The 16,394-nt window shown below is 41.2% G+C and overlaps 1 protein-coding gene across 1 annotated transcript in view; it reads left to right on the top strand.

Annotated features, from left to right (window-relative positions):
• Positions 1–16,394, top strand: part of LOC114000141 (amyloid beta precursor protein) — a 140,494-nt gene that overhangs the window by 80,101 nt on the left and 43,999 nt on the right. Inside the window, exons 8-11 of the mRNA XM_039383864.1 lie at positions 1,332–1,406; positions 2,470–2,628; positions 13,244–13,372; positions 15,410–15,509. Of these exons, the coding sequence (XP_039239798.1) occupies positions 1,332–1,406; positions 2,470–2,628; positions 13,244–13,372; positions 15,410–15,509 (463 nt within the window). The remainder of the gene's footprint in view (positions 1–1,331; positions 1,407–2,469; positions 2,629–13,243; positions 13,373–15,409; positions 15,510–16,394) is intronic.

A 16,394-nucleotide genomic window follows, 5' to 3' on the forward strand; every position in this document is an offset into this window, starting at 1 on the left:
CAAAATCCCATATATGGAGTCAGTGTAGAGTGCAGGTGTCAGCGTGCTGGGCAATCAGTAAGGCCTACAACTCTGTACAGAACTGAGAAGGATTACTTTTCAAGATCTGGGGCTTCTAAAAGTCTCCTTTGAGCCCACGTTTGTGGAAGGGTTTTTAAGGTCACAGGCTCAACCAGGTACCCTGGGGCACCGCCAGTGCTGTCCATCAAAGAGCTTGATTAGCAATTTCCAGTGTGTCGGAAAACTGGGAAGACTAAGACAGGAACTAAGTGGTGGAGGCTCAACTTGCAAACATGAGGCACAGCAGGTCTTACTTTTCCTGCCTTTGGTATTGGTCTTGGTAAAATTTCAGTCATGCATGTGAATTTTGAGCTTTTTTTAAAATCCTCTTTGACTATTTCTATTAAATGGTTTGAAAGTGTGTGTTTTATTGAGAAAGGAAGTAAAGGAAATGCATGTTGGGAGTAATTGCTTCTAGGTTGCTTCTGTCATCTTCAGACATGGTGCTAATCCTGCCCATAAACAGGTCACCTATTTGTGTGCACTGCATTCAGTGAGAACAGTTGTTCCTGTATAAAATGTGTTACCTGAGGAGATTGCTGTCTAGGTGTGAAATGAGTAAAGGCCCTAGGTAAGACCACAGGAACGTTTCAGATGTCGTGGACAGCAAGTAACCCATTCCCTGAGTATTGAAATACTGCTCTTTGTTACAGGGCAAGGTGGCTTCTCACATTGCTCAAAAAAATGGTACTGAAAGTTCTCCTGCATTATTTTTCTGTCAGTGTTGTACTTGAGATATATATTCAATTCTCGGAGTGTTGCTAAACCCCCTATTTCTGGACAAGTAGGTGGATTAGCACAAGTTATGTGTAATTTTTGATCTGTCCTACTCAAAAGCCAGCGATGCAGCCCAAATAAACCTAAAAAATTTTGTGGCGACAATTAGAATGGGTTGAAATTCACTCATTTTGTCCAAGGGTGTACATAAGTGGAAGCAATTTTCTTTCTGTCTGAGATGAAAAAGGATCAGGGTGTATTTCAGCCATGGAGACCTTCACTTCCCTTGCTCGAGGGCTGGTTAACGTCTGTGTTGCTTCACAGTGGAGTTGCGAAGGAGGGCTTGGCACGGTGTTCAGGCACAGAAGTACCATCTTTGTTTAATTTAATAACAGGATCTTACCTTCGTTAAATGTTGCAACCACTTTTTTTATGGAGATAAAAGGAGGAGAGGAATGTAAAAAGATGACTGTTGGAGCTGCAGTGTTTGGCTGTTGCTAAGCCCTGAGACGAGAGGAGAATAGGAAAGTCACGCTCCTTGTTTTGTTCACTAGGTCATGAGAGAGTGGGAAGAGGCAGAACGCCAAGCAAAGAACTTGCCAAAGGCCGACAAGAAAGCCGTTATCCAGGTAAAGGAAAACTCAACCACAACCTTGCCAGCTGGGGCCCCAGTTAAAATGTAAGGGGTGCTGGGTGTGATGTAATTTTAAAACCTACTTTCATGGAGATTCAGTGTTATTCTCTGCTCTTGTTGCTATTTTTGTTTCCAGCTGTTAGTGGCTGCTGAGTGTCTCTATACTTTGCAGCCAGTCCCTGGACAGCAGTGCAGGACTTGTGACTGCTCAAAGAATTTCACTTGAGTTTAGATATGTCTTCAGTGAGAACTGAAAACTTGTTTCCTACGGGCTCCTATCAGAATTTAGGCTGTGATAAACTAATACGAGCTGCAGGACCTAAACTCAAAGCAGAGATGGAAAATGTGATTTAAGGAAGGGATCACCATCAGTTTTATCTGAAAGAAACCCTCAACCAAAAATTATTTTATCCAAAATTATACTATAATTCAAAAATTCTAACAGGCCAGACACTGCTTGAATCCCACTGTCAGATATTATTCAGTACTGCTGGAATGATTTCAGGGCACAACTATAAAAAGGAAACATTCAGAACCAGATTGGTTTGCACATTAGATCCCACAGCTTTGCTCTCTGTACGTATTACCCAGTCAGTCTTTTCCTCTGTTGGAGTAAGTTTGGGCTCAGTTTTTCTTCCTGGTGGCCAGTTTATAAGGAAATTATAGTGACTGTGTTCAGGTTGGACATTTTTCTCTCCCCATATAGGTTTACTCATGTAGTCATGATGGCAGGGGTGTACACTTGTCAGATTCCTTCCTGCTCTGGACACAGCTCTCTAGTGCTGAACTTTTGTCTTGAGGCAAACAAAGGATTCCTGAACATGTCAGTAATATTTTATTTTATTATTAGATTAATAAAATATGACCAGATGTTCTTGAATACAGGGCACTGCAGTTCCCACTGAAATCAGTAAAAGGTGCATTCAGGGCAGAGTTCCTGGGAGCCAGACCAGATTGACAGGGGGAAAGATTTTGGTGGTTTGCAGACAGAGGTGCTCACGTCTGCTGGTCTCTGCTGATGTCTTCACTGTTTCTGTTGTGACTGATGTTTTTTTCAGCATTTCCAGGAGAAAGTGGAATCTCTGGAACAAGAAGCAGCAAATGAAAGACAGCAGCTGGTGGAGACTCACATGGCCCGGGTGGAAGCGATGCTGAATGACCGTCGCCGCATTGCTCTGGAGAATTACATCACAGCCCTGCAGACTGTGCCACCCAGGGTAAGTGTGATGCCACAGCCTCTGCAGCTATTCAAAATCACTGTGGTTGTCCTGGGGGAAAAAGAGGTGTGCCCAGTGCAGTCCAGCTATGGAACAGGGAGTATGTGTCCCTGTGCAAGAGCTACTACAGCAGTCAGTTTGCATAAATGCAGACACAAGCACCTCCCGTAAGTTGCTACAGATGGATAGATACATACATAAAGGTACTTAAGCAAATGATGTGGAAGTGATTTGGCTCTCAGAAATTGCAGCTGTTCACAGATCCTGCAGGAGGATGATGAAGTGTCCCTCCAAGTGATGCACAGTAAGATGTCAACATGGAGCTTAAAGATGAGGGTGGTTGTGATTTTCTGTTTTGTTTGTTGAACTGTTAAAGTGTTTGGTGAAGGATCTTCTGAGAATTGTTGGCATGAAGACACACACTAGCAATTCAAAGTTGTCTGGTTTGGATGTGATGGCTTTTGGTGGGTGTAAACATTTAGGTTCAGAATGAGGATTTAATGGAATTTTTAATGACTTCATATCTCATATTGTGTTCGATACCACAGTAACTGGTCAGTGAACTCCAGAAGAAGAGAATCTGCACAGTGGAAAAGCTGTAAAAAGTTTTATATACCTCTCACCTTGAACACTTCCTAGATGGAAAACACATTGTTACACTGCTGAGTATTTTAGTGAGTTTGGCCTCACAGGGAATTACATCAGTGTGACTAACCTGCTTAAATTGTGTATTTTAAGTGAATTTCCTTCTGCAGAGAAACCTGCATATTTGGTGAGCATGGAAAAGTGATCATCATCTTAGTTCTTTATCATTATCATCCTTGAACTTTTTTTTCCACCCCATGGTGCAAAACTCTCTTGTTTTTACCATGTCTGCCAAGTCAAAGGAAAATCTTTTACTCAAGTAAAAGTGTCATGGGGAGACTTCACGGTAGTTGTGTGAAGAATTAATGTCTATTTTGCAGTACAGTAATTTGTAGAAGATGAAGCCATTCTGCGTGAATTTGGAAGGGGATGTTATTTGGCCTGAGTGCGATTTGCTTATTATAATGTCTGACCACAGAGAGGGTAGTGAAGGGCTTGGGCTGATTAGGGGACAGATTAGCAAGTTAAAGCTGGGATGCAGATTCCTTTAGGAAACTGGAGTCTGCAGCTCAGAACTGGGTGAGGTGAGAGCATGGACTGGCTGCAGGTCATGTTTGCTTTCTTGCAGTTGGTTTTGGGCTATTCACTGGAGGTGGGGTTTCACATTTGGCTTTAGAGCTAAACTTTCCTGCTGTTAAGTTGAGCATTGTGCAAATATAATTCTGTCTGAAAAGTAGCCCAGTAAAATGATTTGGTTTCAGACTATGTGTGGATCAGGCTGACAGCTTGGTTCTGCAGGTATCTGGGGTTGTGGAAGAGGATGATGGGGACCACACATAAGAGCAGAGTGGTCTCTAGAGCTGCCAAAATGTGCTACTTTATTCCTAGCACTAGGGAACTCAACCTTTCATGTTTATGGAATGCACATGACACAAAGTGAACTTCAGCTGCAGAAATCTAAGGGACAAAAATGTTAACAATGACTTTGGGACCAGAAGAACTTGCATTTTGTGCTTGTGCTGCTTGTAGTCAGCTCCCAGGACATGAAAATTAATGATACATTTCCTGTGTCAGAGGAAGAGCATCAGGCCTGAAAGGCTGTGTCAAAGAACATGGCTTGATACATGACTCCAGTAGAAGTTTTGAAGGTACTGTTGGAAAGACCGAGGTGCATCCTATATTGAGTATATATCCTCTATATATATCCTACAAAAGCTAATAATTCTGAAAGGAGCAGGCAGCAAGCACAGAGGTAACATGAGCTGAAGGTGCTACCAAATGGGGACTCATGTCAAAATTGACAGGGGTGAACAGTTTAGAAAACAGTATCTTTAAACAAGTCCTTAGTCAGTCGTGCTGATGGTCCTGTCCTTACCTTGGCATTTTTTGGTTGTGTGCTCTGTAGCTGCTGACAATTGACATGTGTGCCCCTGAACTGCTGGTCAGGTGTGGGCCAAAGCCCATGACAACACTGACCTTGAATTCAGCAGGAGGATTTGTCTGGCTGTAGTGTGAGGATGAAACCTGGAGAGTGATTGATGGTGGCTGAACGACCTAATGAGTTAATCCAGTCCACTTACTGCTTTGCAGATATGGAGCCAGAAATCTGAATACACTCTGAATCCAAACTTTGGCTGCATTGCCAAAGAGAAAATGGGATTAATGGAAAATTCAGCTCTGATAGCCTAGCTATATTTTGCTCTTGCAGTTCAAACCCCCTTTCACAGCCTTCAAGTTACATGGTTTGCTATTGCTGCAAGCAATGTGCCTCTAGTTTTTTAAAAAGTTGGAAATTTTCCCCTTCATTTTGCAAGTTAAATGGGGGAATTCAAATCCATCAAATCCATGTAGTATGTTTACTACAAAAGTAGATTCTGAATATTTAAAGTGATAGAGTCTCTTTCTCTAGACTTGTAAGGGCAGAGTCTAGGTTTAAATTAAAAAGTAAGTTAGGCTTTTTTATTGAAGTGTTGCACACAGCCAAGAGGGTTACCCTAAGTCTGGTGTGTATGAATATATATACATAGATGTGTACATGTGTGTGTAGAAAGAAGTATTTCCCATGTGCTGTTTAATAACTTGGACCTATTGCCTTTTACTGAATTTGAACATTTCCCAAGATTTATTGGACTTCTGGCAGACCACTTGAAGCAGCAGGATTTCATTTTATTCTTGGATGTCTAGAAAGCCATGACCACTCCTTGCCTGCAGATCGGTTTCCATATGTGTACAGTGAGTCTGGCACTCCTGGTGTCATCAGACTGATCATGGATGTGATACATGATTCTCCATGAATGATGAAATCCTTGACCTACTGAGACCTCTTGTTTTCTGTATGTGCACAGATCATCTGTTGCTTGTGTTCAAGGGGTAGTAGGCTCTTCAGGGGAGCTGAAGAGAAAATTCTGTCTGGGAAAGTCCCTGAGCTACAGACAGAGGGAACCTGGAAGACTGTGTGAGGAGAAGTGTCATCATTTACTTGCTCCTTTGGAAGAGGCTTTCCTTGTAGGATAGCAGGATATGGGACTAGGGGGATCTTTGTTCTTGGACAATAGGATAGTCAGTACATTCTTGCCTAGAAAATCAGCTCTTTTCAGTGCTGTTCTGCCTAAAATACATAAGGCTGTGAATCCTTTATGAATAGCTTCTGTACCAGGTCAAAAACTGTAACTGCAGGGTTTTTTCGTGTGTTACATGGATGATTGCCCAGTGTCAGAGGTGTGCCTCAGAGTACCAGTCTGGGCAGCAAGGGAGGCAGGGAGCACACAGAGAGGAAATTGCATAGCTTCAAGGTCTATGAGAAAATAAATTTGAGCAAAACCAAATATTTGTACTCCTGTTCTCAGAAGCACTGTCATGCAGGCTGCCCAGAAACTTAAAATTTGATCCTCATTCTTGATTCCTGATCCAGCTTAGCTGTGCTGCTCTACTTTGTTGCCTTTGAAAATGGGGTGCAGCTGTTCAGTATCCAGTGTCAAAATACTGTATTGTTTCATCCTGCTTGATGGGCTTACTACAGAAAAGGAGGATTAGTGGCAGCTGGAAGCAATGTGCCTCTAGTTTTTTAAACAGTTGGAAATTTTCCCCTTCATTTTGCAAGTTAAATGGGGGAATTCAAATCCATCATTCTCTGTGAGGAGATTGATTCTGTAATTTGCTTGTATTCCCTCTTTCGCGTGCATGTCAAATTTTGGTGGATTTATGTCTCCCTTTTTAATCTTTGTTGGTAAGAGAGGCACATTCTCCATGGGAAGCTGGTGGTGGGGGACAAAGAGAAGCAAAAAAGAAATCCAGCTCCTAGTGATGAAATAAAGGGTTTCAGAGAAAGAAAACATACAGGAAAACTTTGAAAGGTAATTCATTAACCTCCTTACTTTGCGCATAGATTAAAGCGAGCGTATAATCATTAAAATCACCTTTAAATGCTTCTCTTCTAATTCAGCAGTATTTTACTGAAATGTAAATTCTTGCTGAACAGAGCAGGATCATTAAGATCAACCCTAGCATTTACATTAATACATTAGAATTTTTTCCATGTGTTTGGTTTTGGTTTTTTTTCTTCAGAATTTTGCCTTCAGAATTCGTTCTGGTACCTTTGTGCTGTGGGAGCAGTTTCTGTTCACAAGGGAGCACAGCACGGGTTGAAACTAGTCAAGTTTGGCTATTTGGTTAGGGAAGAGGAATCTGCAGAGGGGCCCATGCTCAGTGCCTCAGTGTTTGGGAAGATCAAACCCCTTCCTGAGTCCAACAAGGTTGCTGTGGAAATATGCAGTTGGAAGGAGGCCAAAGCACTGCTGCTGATCCAGTGATAAAAATCCTCCTGTGCAGCAGGAAAGAACAGTCCAGCTCCAATACTCTACCCTTTAGCTCTGCTCCTCCAAGTCCATAAACTTCCAGCTGTGGAATTTCTCACATACTCTTAACTTTGTAGGATTTTTGTGAAATAGCATGGATTTCAGCTCATTTTAAACCAAGTCAGATTTCAACAAACATGGTCACCTAACTCTATTTTCCAGCACCTTCTGAAGCTTCTGTGTGACTAAATCCAGTGTTGTGTTTTAAACCCTGCGAGGTTCGTTATATCTGGAATTAAGTATGTTAAAAGGGTGAGCAGAAACAAAATTTGTCTTAATTTGTCAAAGTTCAGTAAGTTCAAATACTGAAAAAACAAATAATATATTGAATCAAATACTGTTTTCATTTTATTTGGCCACAGGAAAAGTCCTTGGGAGAGGAGGCAAATGGAAGTTTTAGGTACCACTGTAGCCATGTGTTTGTGATGTGTGAGGTGACAGGTTTTGTTATAAATTAGCAGAAATCATGAGAAGGCATCTTTAACTCCATGGGACAGGTAGCTGGATAGGGGTTTAGTTGTCTTGCCCATGAGTAAAAGTCTTGCATTCATCCCGTCCAGCCTTTCTTTAATGTTTCTAGAGTTACTCCTCTTGTGTGAAACATGACCTGCTAGTTAATAATGTAGCAGGTAAAATATACTGAATGTGGTACACAAGGTATTCCTAATAGTGAATGAAAAGAAGCAATTGTTGCATATTGCAGGAGCAGTAATCAGAAAGGACTGCTGATTGATTTTTCTCTCAAGGCAAGATTAGCACAGTGCAGCATTGTGAAACTTTCCTCTCTGATTTAGAGCGAATTTTGATCAAAAATGACAAACCAGCTCCAAATTTCCCATGGAAGTTCCGTGGCACAGAGCCAGCAAGTTGTATTTTCAAGACACAGAAGTGCTTTAATTTTTGTGTGGTTTCTCTGTAGTATTTTGTATTTCCACAAGGAGAGTCTAATTCAGATTTTAGCAATGCAAACTGTATTTGATGTTTCCATTTTCCAAGCTCAGTGAAACTGTGCTGTTTCATCACTCCCTTAAAACCTGAACTAGCAGACTAGGAGCAGTGTAGAGATCATTGTGGGGGAAAGCATCTGCATGGTTGTATATTCATAAGTGTGTGTAAATATGTAACTTGCTAGAAACTAGGTTTGGGACATTTCAGATCTCCTGTGTGATTCCTTTATGAGAGTGACCTTATCTCAATGCTGATGCCACTTGAGATAAAGACATTGGATTACAGAGTCAGTGGGTCTGGAACTTGCCACCAGGAGCCATGAGTGTTTTCTGTTTCATTTGGCTTGTGCCCTGTGCAGCTGGAAACCTGATAATCAGCTTCAGGACTGCCTGGTTTAGCTTTCAAAGCAGGGGGTTGCAGTACAGGTACCTATGCCCTGGTGCATATATACATATATATATATATGTAAAATCACAGAAAGAACTGTCTTCCAAAAAAGAGACAAGGCATATTCTCTACAGTTTTATGTAGAAAATCAGTTTTTAGTGGTGCATTGTCAGCCTAATTAGTCTGTATAGCCCACATACATAGCCTGTGAACCTGTCCACTTTGTACCAAATGTATTGAATGCATGCAAGTCCCAACATACTCATGAAAACTATATGAAATAATATTTTGACAACATTCTCTAGCATAAAACAGGATTTTAAACTGACAACTAAAATACCTGCAGACACAAGTACATCTGCAAGGACTGTCACGATAGCTCGTAAAAGGGCTATGATCGATCTGTGCTGTTTTAGATAAAAAGCAAGTGTTTGAAACTGCTGAGAAAGGGGAGCTTTGAAATGAGTTTCATGGGAGCAAATGGCGTGACAGTGTGTGCTTAAAATAGTTGGAAGCACATGATGGTAGCATTCACACTGCTTCATCCTGGATCGGCCACCGCACACCTGCGCGCACACGTTTGTGTCTCTTTTTTCTGCTTTTGCCTGAATAGCGAGTGTGTGCCATGACACTGGATTTAAGCTTCTTACCAGCCAGTGCAGTGTTTTGGAGTACTCAGTAGCCAGTATTATTCCTCAGTGAACAACATTGCTAATGAAATAAAATGCATTCTGATGTGGCGCTGGATCCTGTTGCTTAGGAAGTCGCTGGCCATTCCTGTCACTGCCTAAATCACAGTCATCAACATCATCAGTAGTATCCTGGCTGTTTTCAGAGGAAGACTGGAAAAAAAAAGAAAAGGAAACAACCAAAAAAACAAGCACAAACCACTGAAAATAGTGGAATTACTTCATGAGGCTTAGGTAGCCCCCCTAACTAACTTGGTGGCTGATCCAAGTTAGTTTATCTGTGAGATGATTTTTTATTAAACGCGCACAGTTTTCCCTGGCAAAAAATGCGGCACCGTTTCACATGCTAGACCCAGAATTTTTTAATGAAGTTTGGTGGTCAGTACATTATTTATGAGGAGCAAGAGGTGCCAGGCTGGCCCAGGGATGTGTCAGCCATTTGTTCTTCTGCCATAGACAATGTCAGAGCTGAGGCCTTGGGAACTTAATTTAGCTGAGAATAGCATAGCTTTCATTTATAATTTAGTCTGAAGGTTCTGGCCCAGGGTCGAAGTAATAGATGGCTGTGAATATAATGGCTTCAGACATGGGGTCTGACTGCATCTCCTCAGCCTGTGGTGCCTTTCCCCACCTCTGTGCTTGACCTTGGCTGTTCCTTGTGGTCCCTCTGTTCCACCATCACTGGAATTTACATCTCTGCTTGGTGTATTAGATTTTGGGGCAGATCTTGCTGAAAGTATCTCTGCAAAAAGTGTCTGCGTGGGTGGGATTTTAAAGCAGAAGCAGTTCACTCAGTAGTGACATTTAAAGGAAAATATGTATGAAGTACAATCCAGAGGCAGGACTTGAGGTGAGGTACTTTTGCTGATCCAGGAATTAGTTAAAACTTTGCGAGCAGCAGTAGGTCTTACAGTTTTCAGCACTGAGAAGAAAACAATCAATTAATTTTTTTAATATTTTTTTGCTTTCTAAGTTACATTCAGCTGTAGAATGTGGTCCTTGTTTGTGGTAGCTTCCACACTGGGGTATGCAAAGCAATGAACAATGTCACAAACTTTTAGGCCATGTGAGAACACTAGATCAGCATTTAAAACATGCATTTGGACAGTTTTAAAAACAAAGCACAAACTCTCTATGTTTATATTCCTACACACAGCAAGTTTCTATTGTTTTGGGTTGTTTTTTTTTTGCTTGAGAAAAAGCAGTCTCTGCTCCTGTAAGTAAACACCTTGCATTTAATATTCTTTCTGCATTGTTCTAAATTTGAATTATGGATTTCTGCTGCCATCACAGGAAGATTTCTTGGCCAGACATGCTAGAGGCATGCATTCATTTCTCCTTTATAATGATAATTTTGGGATACTTCTCAGTGTTATTAAGACACTTAAGGTGGGCTGCTTGGGCTGGTACCCAAGTGACTACTGCTGTTAGTGGTATTTGACAGGTATTTTCAAGATTGTTATCCTACTAACAAGCTACTTGTAAAGTTTCCTGTAGATATTGCAGTGAATGCAAACACACTCTAGGAAAACAAAAGCTATTCTCTTCTGGTTTTAAACACTATACTTAATTTGGAATATCTCTTAAAAAAATAGAAATTAATAATTTTCTCTCTAGTCTGCCCTAACCTGTTACCTTGATGTGTCTTGAGGGCAGGGAAAGCTGAATTATCAGGAAAAGTAACAAAAACCTCTGTGTTCAGAATTTACTTCTTGTTATTAAACTTTCTGGTCTTCTAGCCTTCATTTCTATAAAGCTTTATAGTTGGCATTTCAGTGGTTTGGCCATTACCACAACATTGTGAGGATTACTCGCTTTCCAGCATTTGTCCACAGTTTCTTGCAGCATCATCCAAGGGTACTTGGCTCTGGGGGCTTGGAGTTACTTTCCTCATGAGTGAATTTTCTGTCATGGAGCCACTAAATTTAGTTCTGTGGCAGGAAATGGCTTCACATCTCTATTTCTGTCTGACAGATCTTCTCCAAATAACCTTTGGTTTACTTTCCTCAGACATATTTAAATCCGTTGCTTCTCTTAAACTTGAAGAGATTTTTAAATCTTTGAGCTCCATAGCTTAGTATTCTTCTCTCATGCAGATGTTAAATTAGTTTAGGCTCTATATTTTTCCGTGGATCTAAGTCTTAAAACTTCAACTTCGCCCACAGTTATTCCTGCTTTGGAAAGCTGGGCACAGAGCCTCTGATACTCATTTTGTCACTTCCACACCCTCTTCCCTGTGTCACTGCCAGTGCCCAGACCAACTGTTCACCACTTCTGCTCATTCTTTATTCTACTGCACAGTCAGGTCACCTTTCCCTGTCTTCTCACTGCTTGGCACCTTCAGGTAGGATGCACAAGCACAGCACCACAAGTGGGAATGGAGAGAGAGGGAACCGGTTTCCAGAATCCATCATAAACTCTGAGTTAAAAATGAATGTCTTAGCTGGATGCTGGAGAATGCTTCCTGTGTTGGCACTCTACTATTGTGCAGAGCAGGAAAGTACACAGGAATACACATCTTAACCTTCACTGTTCTGTCATCAGTCTATGTATATTTTCAAGTTCCCTTCAGCTACACACCTTGTCTTTGTATTCAATTGTATGCCTTAAGGCATATATTTAATAGCTTTTACTAATTAAAATCACTTGCAATATAAACATAGATTTAATATTTTTACAAACTCTGGCACCTAAGCTGAGAAACTTCAGGAGATCAAGAGGGTCTTTTCTTAGGCTTTTCAGTCAGTTGAGTGTTCTGGATGTGTATGTTCTGTACCTCAGGTCAGTGGTTCCTTTCCTCTTTGTTTTCTCCCTGGGGGGAGTAGCAATAGTGACAGAGCAGGAGCGTCTTGATTATTTTTTTTTCCCTTCTTAAAAGTTTTGCAATCGAGTCTTGTGATTATTCATGGAATCACAGAATATCCTGAGTTGGAAGGGACCCACAAGAATCATCCAGTCCAACTCCTGGCCCTGCACAGGACCATCTCCAAGAGTCACACCATGTGCCTGAGAGCATTGTCCAAACACTTCTTGAACTCTGTCAGGCTTGGTGCTGTGACCACTTCTCTGGGAAACCTGTTCCAGTGCCCAACCATCCTCTGCGAGAAGAAACTTTTCCTGATATCCAACATAAACCTCTCCTGACTCAGCTTCAAGTCATTCCCTTGGATCCTGTCACTGGTCACCACACAGAAGAGGTCAGTGTCTGCTGCTCCACTTCCCCTCACAAGGAAGCCGTAGCCTGCAATGAGCTCTGCCCTCAATCTCCTCTTCTCCAGGCTGAACATACCAAGTGACCTCAGCTGCTCCTCATACGACCCTTCAGCATCCTCATGGCCCTCCTTTGGATATTCTCTAATAGCTTAATGTCTTTCTTATAATGTGATGCCCAAAACTGCACACAGGACTTGAGGTGAGGCTGCACCACTTTAGAGTAGAGCAGAAAATTCCTTGGCTTAGTAGTGCTTTCACATGGTCTTCCATGCCAGCTGTTGGGCAGGTTACTTTCTGGTTTGAATCTGAAAATGCGCGTTCTGTTTACTGTTTATAAAAGTTACCAGCTGTAATTTTTTTGTTGCTGAAGTTTAACTGTAGTTGACAGATGTTGATACTGGTTGAGTATCCAGCATAATAGACCACATGTGGAGGGTCCTTGAAATGCTTCCAATAGAGTCCAGGTTTCAGCAGATCTTCTGAGAGGACTTTGCCTGGTGGTGGTGAAGGTTGCAAAACTGGGAGCTTGGATCATGTGGGCTTCCTGAGGTGGGAGAGAGGAGAAATAAAATCTTATGGAGAGAACGGAAGCAAAGCCCAAAAGAAATGGATGTTGGGTATCCATTAACTATCACAGCAGTTGCTGTTTTGTTGGGCCAGTAGTATAGCAGTCAGACAAGAAAATGCAATAGCTAAACTTCCACTAATGGTTATGGAACAAACCTGAACACCCTCCCCAGAAACCTTACCTGCTGCCTACAACTGCTGTTATAACGGTGCCTCCTGACTAATGGGTTCAGTGAGTGGATGTTCCTTACAGCAGTCAGACCTGCTGCAGGCACAAGGGGCTTGGGATGGCTTGGGATACATCTCCAGTGCAAAGAAATAAAATATGTGCTGTTCTAAACTGATGTTTTTTTCCCTGTTTCTTTCCTGTAGCCTCGCCACGTGTTCAACATGCTGAAGAAGTACGTGCGTGCTGAGCAGAAGGACAGACAGCACACCCTCAAACACTTCGAACACGTCCGCATGGTAGACCCAAAGAAAGCTGCCCAAATCAGATCTCAGGTAATCCCCACTGAGGGTTAGTGTTTGTTTGTAACCATTGTGAAATTTCTGTCCACCTACTTTTTATAAACTACCTGACTCCTTTCTGTGGACAACTCTATATGCAATCAAAAATAATCTTCTCTCCATCAGATTAGGGCAAAGAGATGTAGTAGTGTGGGTATGATTTTTCTTCTGAGAAGAACCAGAAAACAGGTTTTCTGTCTATCCAGACAGCGAGTCAGTCATGGGCATTTCCTGAGGAGCCTTTCAGAGCATTAATGCTGAGAGCCTTAATTAATGCTTTGGTAAATAATACCTCTGGGAAAACGTCAGTAGTAGATTTAGCAACCACACATGGTTGTGCTTCCCTCAGCTGAAGTGGCAGAACAAGAAGTCCTATAGCCACCTGACTGCAACCAACCTTTCTATAGTCATTGCAGAGGTACTTGCAATGTCTATAAATGTGATTGCTGTGATGCACTTGAGTTTAATGTGTTCTTTTAAAATAGACACTGTAGTTCATGACATTTTAACTGCTGAATGTTACTGCAGTCCTCAATGTGTATGTTTTGGAACAGCTTTTATGTTGTCTTCATAAATCATGGAGGGTAAGAAAGCAAGAAAACAAAAACCCCAAGACTGAAGATGAAGCTGGCTTTCAAAACCACAATTAAAATTGAAGGCACAATGGATAAGCTGTTAAAACAGTATGCTGTAATCTGTGGAGTTTGATGCTGTTCCCTCTGCAGGATTCAATGGCAGGCAGTGTTCCAGCCACAGTTTTTGAACTGACTGGTATTGCTAAAAGCCAAATCAAAACCATGTACATTCCTGAATGGCAGATTAGATTTCTCAAATATCTGTTTCAGCCAGATGTGTACTTTCAGATCGTGCTGTCTTGAAATGGCTGGAGTTAGAAATGCACCCTTCTAACCATCTTCTGCTGTGACCGTTGCCTTTGTCTTGTTTTAAGCATCTAACATGACTTAGTTTCTAAGTTACTGGATTGTTTAATAACAAAAACCAATGCAGGTTGTGTGGCAGCACAGGTGAATGGAAACTGATACTTAAAAACAAGAAGTGAAGCTTAGTATGCTGTTATAGGAATGAGTATTGATACAGAATCTTTGTTTCTTGAATTGGTCAGAAGGTTGGGAAATACAGCCTGGAGGATCTGTTTGTGAATTTTTTTTTCAGTGGAAAATAAAAACCAAAATATTTTATTCAAAACCGTAAATACTCTATTTGGATTTGAAGAAATCATACTGTTCTTTCATTAAAACTGCTTTCTGCAACACATTTTCCTTTTTAGGCCTAATTACCCTGTCAGTCTTATAAGTCTTTTAAAATGCACCTCAAGTTCTCTTTCTACTGAAGACAGGTGATACTTAGAAGAGTACCCTGGGCGAGCATTTATCATGTGATGTCGTGACTCAACCCGTAGCAGTGTGAGGGCACCTGAGGCAATGGAGATGTAATCACATGAGGCGATGCAGTAATGCTTCTGGGTAGAAATATTTTTGTTTTCAGCTGAAAATGCTGGCAGATGTTTTTACAAAGCTTTTTTTTTTCTTCTTCTCAGAGAGCTGTTTCTTTTTGCAGTATTGGGATTTAATAAATAAGTAAATAAAACCAAACAACTGAAACACTTTGATGCAGCAGTCATTGCACCTCACTTGGTTTGCGTGTTCTGTGAAAAGTTAAGGGTATGGGCAAATGTAAATGGTGTTGAAAGATGAATGAGGCTGTGGATTTCTGCCACAATAGCTGCTTGTGTACATGCTCTGCCCCACAGCAAATGTAAATCCCTGCTTTAAATAACTGCATTCCCATGGGATTTTAGGTAGTTGCTGTGGAAGAGCATCTAGAAGTTATTTTTGTAGCAGCTGTAGGAGAGAGGTGAATTTTGTAATGGATTTGACAGTTTCAGTACATAGAGCATACTGAGATCATATACCTAGTGAAAAAAATCTTGCTTTCTATAACCTATAAAATTTACGATAATGTCAAATTATCCGTAGTATTCCTCTCCTTAAAATACTGTTGTTTCCGTAGGTTATGACACATCTACGTGTGATATATGAACGTATGAACCAGTCTCTCTCCTTCCTCTACAACGTGCCTGCTGTGGCTGAGGAGATCCAGGATGAAGTCGGTATGCAAACTATTAATGTAGAATCAGGAATATGTTTCTGTGATGAGAAATTACCACCAAAAGCTAAAATACATCATCTCATTTTTCCTACTGATACACTGTCCCAGCTGAAAAATAGAGTAAACTTACCAGTGTTCTCAAATTTTAAATTAAATTATAATGAACATTTGGAATACAAATCCTGTATAACACATGCAGTGGCGTCATCACATTGTTGTAAATGCCTTTCCTGAAATATGTTCATTGCCATTTGGAGCCTCCATGCTATAGGGATATAGCTCTTGACAATGAGATTTAGCAAATCCTTCCTGGGTTTGGATACTTAATTTACATGATAAGTGTTTACATCATTTGATGTAGATGTTTTGGAAATCCTACATCTAAAAAATTAGTTGCAGACCCAAGCACCCAAGAAAAGTGTACGTATCAACTTGACAGTAGCCTAATGGTCATGCATTTAGTTCTTGGTTAGTTGGGCAAATGGATATCTCATTTCCTCTCACATGTCCAGCACATGAGCTGGGCTGTGGATGAATCAAGTAGCAACAGTCCCATGCTTGCATCTTCCCTGAGTGCTGTCACAGCAGATAGCTGTGAGGGAGAGTGGCCCTTCCTTCCATCCAGGTCCACATTGCTAATGTGACTCTTTAGGAAAAATAACAGATGGTTAAATGTAAAGGCCGGAGGTGGGACAGCCATTGTCTTTGGAACAGCTTTTTTCACAAGATGTGAATGGCAGTTAATGGATTAGTTTCACAAATAGCCAGCCTCAGCTGACTAAATAAATTATTGATTTCTTTAAAACACAAGAGAGGGAGGCATGCCTCTGCAGTAAGGATTAGGATGCATTTAGGACACAGGGAGGGGATGGACAGGGAGTAGCAT

Source organism: Pipra filicauda, unplaced genomic scaffold (assembly GCF_003945595.2).
Source record: "Pipra filicauda isolate LSUMZ 115617 unplaced genomic scaffold, ASM394559v2 scaffold328_size813605_pilon, whole genome shotgun sequence".
In the NCBI taxonomy this organism is placed as follows: domain Eukaryota; kingdom Metazoa; phylum Chordata; class Aves; order Passeriformes; family Pipridae; genus Pipra; species Pipra filicauda.